The sequence below is a fragment of the Petromyzon marinus genome, unplaced genomic scaffold (genome assembly GCF_048934315.1).
Source record: "Petromyzon marinus isolate PM22_M1 ecotype Great Lakes invasive population unplaced genomic scaffold, UKy_Petmar_22M1.pri1.0 PM_G_Scaffold_35, whole genome shotgun sequence".
NCBI classification, from domain to species: Eukaryota; Metazoa; Chordata; class Hyperoartia; order Petromyzontiformes; family Petromyzontidae; genus Petromyzon; species Petromyzon marinus.
This window is the reverse complement of record NW_027422928.1, coordinates 1778612-1787870: the sequence shown is the minus strand read 5'-3', so window position 1 is coordinate 1787870 and position 9259 is coordinate 1778612. Positions and strand designations below refer to the sequence as shown.

Below are 9259 nucleotides of genomic sequence, written 5' to 3'. Positions count from 1 at the left end.
TCCAGTTTAACAGCAGAGGTCTCACTCCGAATCAGTCGAGCGGCAACATCTTTTCATCGGTTGCGTAACGCTGTGTGGAAGCTACCTGGTCTGTCGCTCCGCACTAAGCTTCAGGTCTTCTCGGCCACGGTCATTCCCTCCCTTCTCTACGCTTGCGAAACGTGGACCCCCCTAATGGAACATCTTCGCCGGTTAGAAACATTTAGGCTGGCCTGCCTACGATCCATCCTGGGATTAACCAGACTGGATTGTGTGAGGAGCTCACAAATCCTTGAAAGATCTGGGCAGGGTCCCATCGGTGAGCTCCTCCGGCAGGCAAGGCTGCGATGGCTGGGTCATGTAGCCCGCATGCCCAGCCATCGCATGCCGAAACAGCTTTTGTTTGGCCGGATTGAGGGGGCTAAGCGGGCGCGGCACGGGCTAGAGAAGAGATGGAGTGATGTGGTACAGGAGGACGTGGAGCTGAGTGGACTTGCCGATGACTGGTACCAGCGGTGTCAAGATCGGCCTCTGTGGAGGAGGCTCGTGAAGGATGCTACTGGGCAGTTAGAGGCAGTCGCCCTCCAACAACAACGGAGGGCAGAGGAGCGACGCTCAGAACAACGAGCGGAGCGCCGGGTGGCTAAAGCACAGCAGGTTGGCACAGTAGGGGGCACAGGTGGTGCATCAGCCAGTCATCTCAGTCAGTCGACCCGTGGCACCTGGGTCTGCCCAGTGACCTGCCAGCGGGCGTTCGACACTTCACGTGGCCTCACGGTGCACATAGCCTGGCACAAGCGTCGTGGTGACGTCACCGCCACTTAGTGGCGAATGGCGGTTGTTGTTGTTGTTGTGTGGAAGCGTCACACATTGTAGTGTAGCGGTTAGCGTTGTCTGTGTGTGTGTCTGTGTGTGTGTTTAAGCGTAACGCATTGCAGTGTAGCGGTTAGCACTACGCCGCGCTACGAACCCGGCGACCCGAGTTCAATTCCCGCTCACGGCCACTAACGGCGACGATTATTTGAACCGCTTCTGGGCCTCCCCTAGGTCGACTCAGCCTCAAACGAGTAACTGCTGCGGTGTGAACATCGCCACTGGGGAGACAAAGGCGGCCGGACGTGGTGGATCCAAGTCCCGGGCGAAGCCGGGTAGTACAGCTAGTCGTGAATACATGAATGAATATAGACGTGTAAGTCACGTGTGACTGTATATATTCATTCCTCCATGGCTCGATACTGACGTGTAGATGGTGTGGATATTCTTATTTTCTGTCTGCAGCTGACCCTGGTCTGATGGAGCAAAGGCACTCAGCACAGCAAGCCGGTACGACAATTCAACAATGTGACCAGCATGCATACAGCACGGATCGGACTGGAAATTTGACACAGCAGCGGAGAACTCGCACAGGAGGGAAACCCTTCAAATGTACTGTGTGTAACAAGGCATTTGCATGGCCATCAGTTCTTGAGACCCACCAGAGAACACACACAGGAGAGAAACCCTTCAAGTGCGCTGTGTGTGGGAAGGCATTTTCATGGTCATCTGCTCTTAAAACACACCAGAGAACACACACGGGAGAGAAACCCTTCAGGTGCAGTGTGTGTGGGAAGACATTTTCAGATTTATCTACTCTTAAAAACACCAGAGAACACACACGGGAGAGAAACCCTTCAGGTGCAGTGTGTGTGGGAAGACATTTTCAGGTTCATTTGCTTTTAAAACACACCAGAGAACACACACGGGAGAGAAACCCTTCAAATGCACTGTGTGGGAAGGCATTTTCAGATTCATCTACTCTTAAAACACACCAGAGAACACACATGGGAGAGAAACCCTTCAGGTGCAGTGTGTGTGGGAAGACATTTTCAGATTCATTTGCTCTTAAAACACACCAGAGAACACACACAGGAGAGAAACCCTTCAAGTGCAGTGTGTGTGGGAAGGCATTTTCACAGTCATCTGCTCTTAAAAAACACCAGAGAACATACACGGGAGAGAAACACTTCAAGTGCAGTGTGTGTGTGAAGGCATTTTCACAGTCATATGCTCTTAAAACACACCTGAGAACACACACGGGAGAGAAACCCTTCAGGTGCAGTGTGTGTGGGAAGACATTTTCAGATTCATCTACTCTTAAAAAACACCAGAGAACACACACGGGAGAGAAACCCTTCAAGTGCACTGTGTGTGGGAAGGCATTTTCAGATTCATCTAATCTTCAAGGACACCAGAAAACACACACAGGAGAGAAACCCTTCAAGTGCAGCGTTTGTGGGAAGGCATTTTCACGGTCATCTGCTCTTAAAACACACCAGAGAACACACACGGGAGAGAAACCCTGCAGGTGCACTGTGTGTGGGAAGACATTTTCAGATTCATCTGCTCTTAAAACACATCAGAGAACACACACGGAAGAGAAACCCTTCAAGTGCAGTGTGTGTGGGAAGGCATTTGCACATTCATCAAATCTTCAAGTACACCAGAGAACACAAGCATCAGAAGATCCACAAGGAGTACAGTCTGAAATCAGCGTGTGAAAGTCAAAGTGCCGCAATGAGCCCATCCTTCATGAAACACGAACCAGAAGAAAATCCCAGCTTGGACACTTTTAAAGGTATCAAGGTGAAATGTGAAGAGGTGATGGTGAAATGTGAAGAAGTGATGGTGAAGAGGGAAGAAGTGATGGTGAAGAGCGAAGAAGTGAAGGTAAAATGTGAAGATGAAGATTCAACTCCAAAATGGGACCTTCACATCGATGGAGGCAACGTGAAGCAGGAGGAGAATTCTGACTGTGAGGCAGAGCGAGGCAACTCCCAGCAGTTTGTGGAAGTGGAGGTGTGGGTGGACTTCCTCCGAGACAATACAAAGTCAAGTGGAGACCCGGTAGATGTGTAAGCTTGAGATGATGTCGCTCCAATAGATGCACCTTTGTCAAAGGCCTTCAATGACAAGAATGTGAAGTTGGACACTCAGTTGCTAGGTTCAACCTGCAGAGTAAGGGCGGCCAGTCTTTGTGGACCTGTGGGTTGGGTAGATCTTTAACCAGGAGCGAGAGACAGTAAGCTCCCAAGCATTCACTATGTTATAATAATTGCATTTACACAGTGCTTGCTTAATCGCCTCAGCAACTCGGAGTTTTGTGTCGTACCTCGTCTGAAACACTCGAAAAGCATCCCCAAGTAGCAGCTGCCCCTGTGCGGCACAAGGTGGTGGCCCTGCACCAGCCTGCATGTGGACAAGAGCCTGTCAGTAGGGGGCGATGATTGATGCGTCATCTCAGTTGTGTAGTTTGTAGGCAATCTTGATTCGAAGCTTTCGTGACTGCAGGAATCCACACTCTTGAGTTCTTTCGGTAAAGTCATCACGTGGGTAGAAACATAACAGACCACGGCGTTTAGATCGCAACACAAGCAATCGTCATGAGGTGGGACAACCACAGCAAGAGAAACTGCTGAAGTAGTAGGCGCCTACTCCAGCAGTTTCTTCTTCTTGCTGCTGTGCTTGTCCCACCTGATGACGATTGCTTGTGTTGCCATCGAAGCGCCCTCATCTGTTATTTGTAGCGTAATGTTTAGAATTTGCTACATTTTGACGCAGACGCCAGCATGCAACGGCCTACTCGTTTTGAATGACGCAACAATAGTACGTTGTACATTCACTGTTAAGTAGACGGTGCGTATTTGTAAAATAACTTCTTGTTAATACGATGTAACGTGATGCAGTCAATTTCGCTGCAGTAATTCAATGTTGTTAATATGCCCGTCAATGATTTAGAATGCATACTTGTCTGATTGTGCGTGTGCATGTAACATTTTGTCTGAGGGTCAAACATTGAATAAGTGATGGTAGGACAAAGTGCGTGTGTGTGTTTTGGAAGTAACCTGTACAGAGAACTCGGGTGAGACCCGTTGTTCTTGTGATACAGGTCAAAGCGTACTTTTGTGTTTCACGAAGCGTTTGCCTCTGAAGCAACTCATCGTCTTTGAAATAGGGAGCACGCTCGGATCATTCATCAGTTACAAGGCATACCACTTGAAAGTTACACGTTTAGGAGGAGGTACATTCTCTACAACACGAATTGTAGTTTTGTCTTATGTGTTGATGTAGATTTTGTCTAACTGGGACTAGAAATGCTCCTTGCTGATTCACGTCTGGATGTTCGTACCTATCGGTTGAAGCAAACCCCACTGCTGTTGTTGAGATGCTGTGCACCAATAAGGGTCCAACACATTGACGGCCTTCAGGCCAGGAAAGTCACAACATTTGCACATGAAGGACGCATTCACGCAAGTACCCCATGCTCCGTTTTGAAGTTTTAAAATGAAACATCTTTGAATTGTGTTGTGTTTTGAATTAGATGATTTTAGTTCTTCATTAAAAGCTTGTATCAATTTAAATCTGGAAGACTTCATTGAAAAGGACATTTCGTGTGAATTTTCTCTCGTCATTAAGTAGATGGCCTTGCCGGGGGTTCGGTTTAATGCGGACACAAACAGTGTACACACACACAGTGTACACACAGCGTACACACACAGTGTATACACACAGTGTACACATACACAGTGTACACACACAGTGTACACACACACAGTGTACACACAGTGTATACACAGTGTACACACACAGTGTACATACAGTGTGCATACAATGTACACACACATTGTACACACACAGTGTACACACACATTGTACATACAGTATATACACAGTGCACACACACGGTACACACACAGTGTATATATACACACACAGTGTACACACACAGTGACACAGTGACACACAGTGTAGACACACAGGGTATACACAGTGTACACACACACAGTGACACACAGCGACACACAGTGACACACACATTGTATACATATAGTGTACATACACACAGTGCACACACACACAGTGTATACACAATACTGTCCACGTTGTTGTAGCTGAGCTCACACACCCAAGGGAGGGAGCAATGGAAAATGAATCTAAATCAACTTAAACTCCAACTCTGTGACGTCACCACTCTGCATTACCTCATCGGCGTGAAACGCCAGGGGGAGGTTTCCCTCCGTAGTGACGTCATGTCACCAAGGTATTCATCAGTCCACTGCGTTCTTGAGCGTGACGTCACCTCCGCCTGGGTCGCTGCCGATATCGTTCCAGTGGCAATCCTCATTTGGGCAAAACTACGCCCAGTGACTGGTGGCTCATTAACATAATGTATTCGTTAAAGCCGTCGCGAGTTTATTGCGACGGGTTCAGCGCCCACGCCCCCATCGCTCGACATATGGGCCGGCCTCATTAACATAATTTATTAAGTTACAGAGCCGCTCGTGGGAGGGAAGTGACGTCATACTACTTCCTGCTGTCGCTAGGCAACAGGAAGCTGCCGTGTGTGCGCTTGCACTGAAATCCGAGGTGAGAAATTCTCATCGTTGTGGTGGTGGTGGTGGTCGTTGTGGTGGTGGTGGTTGTTGTTGTTTACCAAGGTAGAGCCTCTCTCTCGTAGGGATGTCAGTTGAGTAGCAGCGAGCATGGGAATCGATGTCCAGGTTGGAACTTTACAACGCGGGGCCTAGCCACGCGGGGCCTTGCCTCCTGCCCTCGCCTGATTGCGTTCACTTTAATTATCTCGCTTAAGTTTAATTTGTCTTCACCCGGCTCGCCACTTTGTAACTTTGTTTTATTGTAAATATTCACGCAGTTTTTATTTTCTTTTGTTAGCAGGCCAAGCCCGCTTGAGCTGCTATACCGCTCTTGTTATCAGAAGCGACCTGTCCACAACAACACAAGGTGAGGCTTTGTCAACGTGTGTGAATGTTTTGACTTAAAACTTTGGTGACTGCAGGAATTAATATTCTTGGTTCTTTTGGTCAAGTCACGTAGATAGAAAATAAAATAACAGATAATTTTTCTTTTTTTTAAATGAAGCAAAAAACCCCACAACGTTTCTATGGCAACATTAATGTTGAAGATGCGAGGGCTTACAGGAATATTTATGACATTTGCCCTCTCATTGCGTGCCATGACAGTGCTGTTTGCACAGTCACACATAGTCACTGTAAGATGTTTTTCTTGGTCGTGTTTTTGTTTTGTTGCTTGTTGTGGTTGCACCCGATTCAAGAGCCGAATGGCTCACGGGACTATAACCAAAATAAATAAAACTGAAAATCAAAAAACTGAAACCGCGTGATGAATTTTGGGAAAGTTTTTCACTGCATCTCCAAATTTATATAAAAGGCAAAGTTGTGATTGTGTGTGTTGTCTGTTCAAAATGTTTAGCGTACTTCCCGACATGCAACAAACTGGAAATTTGCCATGTGGGTACTTTCCAGACTGTACACCGTGCAAACATTATCCAAATACACTTTTGTGTTTTTTTTAGGGGGGGAGGGGAGCTCAATAATGTATAGATTTTTTGCACGGCAAGTGAGCTGTGACGTCAAATCTGTCACGTGACCCTCGCATGTGGAAGAGGAACGCATTGTAGTGTAGCGGTTAGCATTGTCTGTGTGTTTGTCTGTGTGTGTATCTGTGTGTGTGTGTATGTGTGTGTGTGTCTGTGTGTCTGTGTGTATCTGTGTGTGTGTGTCTGTGTGTGTGTCTGTGTGTGTGTGTGTCTGTGTGTGTCTGTATCTGTGTGTGTGTATGTGTGTCTGTGTGTGTGTGTCTGTGTGTGTCTGTGTGTCTGTGTGTGTATCTGTGTGTGTGTGTGGAAGAGTAACTCATTGTAGTGTATCGGTTAGCGCTACACCGCACTACGAACCCGGCGACCTGAGTTCGATTCCCGCTCACGGCCACCACCGGTGACGATTATTTGAACCGCTTCTGGGCCTCCTCTAGGTCGACTCAGCCTCAAACGAGTAACTGTTGCGGTGTGAACATCGCCACTGGGGAGACAAAGGCGGCCGGACGTGATGGATCCAAGTCCCGGGCAAAGCCGGTTAGTACAGCTAGTCATGAATATATGAATGAATATAGACGTGTAAGTCACGTGTGACTGTATATATTCATTCCTCCATGGCTCGATACTGACGTGTAGATGGTGTGGATATTCTTATTTTCTGTCTGCAGCTGACGCTGGTCTGATGGAGCAAATGCACTCAGCACAGCTCGGTACGACAAGTCAACAATGCGACCAGCGTGCACACAGCACGGATCGGACTGTAAATTTGACACAGCACCAGAGAACTCGCACAGGAGAGAAACCCTTCAAGTGCACTGTGTGTGACAAGGCATTTGCATGGCCATCAGTTCTTGAGACCCACCAGAGAACACACACAGGAGAGAAACCCTTCAAGTGCACTGTGTGTGGGAAGGCATTTTCACAGTCATCTGCTCTTAAAGTACACCAGAGAACACACACGGGAGAGAAACCCTTCAAATGCACTGTTTGTGGGAAGACATTTTCAGATTCATCTACTCTTAAAACACACCAGAGAACACACACAGGAGAGAAACCCTTCAAGTGCAGTGTGTGTGGAAAGGCATTTTCAGATTCATCTCATCTTCAAAGACACCAGAGAACACACACAGGAGAGAAACCCTTCAAATGCACTGTGTGTGGGAAGACATTTTCAGATTCATTTGCTCTTAAAACTCACCAGAGAACACACACGGGAGAGAAACCCTTCAAGTGCAGTGTGTGTGGGAAGGCATTTTCAGATTCATCTACTCTTAAAAAACACACCAGAGAACACACACAGGAGAGAAACCCTTCAAGTACACTGTGTGTGGAAAGGCATTTTCAGATTCATCTACTCTTAAAAAAACACCAGAGAACACACACGGGAGAGAAACCCTTCAAGTGCACTGTGTGTGGGAAGGCATTTTCAGATTCATCTACTCTTAAAAAACACCAGAGAACACACACAGGAGAGAAACCCTTCAGGTGCAGTGTGTGTGGGAAGGCATTTTCACAGTCATCTGCTCTTAAAACACACCAGAGAACACACACGGGAGAGAAACCCTTCAAGTGCAGTGTGTGTGTAGGAAGACATTTTCAGATTCATCTGCTCTTAAAACACACCAGAGTACACACACGGGAGAGAAACCCTTCAAGTGCAGTGTGTGCGGGAAGGCATTTGCACATTCATCAAATCTTCAAGTACACCAGAGAACACAGAAGCATCAGAAGATCCATAAGGAGTGCAGTCTGAAATCAGCTTGTGAAAGTCAAAGTGCCGCAATTAGCCCACCCCTCATGAAACACGAACCAGAAGAAACTCCCTGCTTGGACACTTTTAAAGGTATCGAGGTGAAATGTGAAGAGGTGATGGTGAAATGTGAAGAGGTGATGGTGAAATGTGAAGAGGTGATGGTGAAGAGGGAAGAGGTGATGGTGAAGAGGGAAGAAGTGATGGTGAAGAGCGAAGAAGTGAAGGTAAAATGTGAAGATGAAGATTCAACTCCAAAATTGGACCTTCACATCGATGGAGGCAACGTAAAGCAGGAGGAGAATTCTGATTGTGAGGCAGAGCGAGGCAACTCCCAGCAGTTTGTGGAAGTGGAGGTGTGCGTGGACTTCCTCCTAGACAATACAAAGTCAAGTGGTGACCCGATAGATGTGTAAGCCAGAGACGATGTCGCTACAATAGATGCACCTTTGTCACAGGCCTTTAATGACAAGAATATGAAGTTGAACACTGATTTCCTAGGTTCAACCTGCAGAGTAAGAGTGGCCAGTCTTTGTGGACCTGTGGGTTGGGTCAATCTCTCACCAGGAGCGAGAGCCAATAAGCTCCCAAGCATTCACGATGTTCTCATGATAATTGCTTTTACGCTTTGCTCGCTTAATCGCCTCGGCAACTCGGAGTTTTGTGTCGTACCTCGTCTGAAACGCTCGAAGAGCATCCCCAAGTTGCAGCTGCCCCTGTGTGGCACAGGGTGGTGGCCCTGCACCAGCCTGCATGTGGACAAGAGCCTGTCAGTAGGGGGCGATGATTGATGCGTCATCTCAGTTGTGTAGTTTGTAGGCAATCTTGATTCGAAGCTTTCGTGACTGCAGGAATCCACACTCTTTAGTTATTTCGGTAAAGTCGCCACGTGGGTAGAAACATAACAGATCACGGCGTTTAGATCACAACACAAGCAATCGTCATCAGGTGGGACAACCACAGCAAGAGAAACTGCTGAAGTAGTAGGCGCCTACTACTCCAGCAGTTTCTTCTTCTTGCTGCTGTGCTTGTCCCACCTGATGACGATTGCTTGTGTTGTTATCGAAACGCCGTGATCTATTATTTGTAGCGCAATGTTTAGAATTTGATACATTTTGACCCAGACGCCAGCATGCAAC

General features: G+C 47.3%; 1 protein-coding gene and 1 pseudogene across 1 annotated transcript; both read left to right on the top strand.

Moving 5' to 3' along the window:
- The first annotated feature begins 1261 nt into the window (after positions 1 to 1261).
- On the top strand, positions 1262 to 2678 carry LOC142915797 (uncharacterized; annotated as a pseudogene).
- A 2997-nt stretch (positions 2679 to 5675) lies between these two features.
- On the top strand, positions 5676 to 8831 carry LOC142915772 (uncharacterized). The gene is made up of 3 exons (XM_076061450.1): positions 5676 to 5757; positions 6808 to 6907; positions 7039 to 8831. Exon 3 carries the CDS (start codon positions 7053 to 7055, stop codon positions 8121 to 8123), a length of 1071 nt encoding a protein of 356 aa, XP_075917565.1. The 5' UTR covers positions 5676 to 5757; positions 6808 to 6907; positions 7039 to 7052; the 3' UTR covers positions 8124 to 8831.
- The last annotated feature ends 428 nt before the right edge of the window (positions 8832 to 9259 follow it).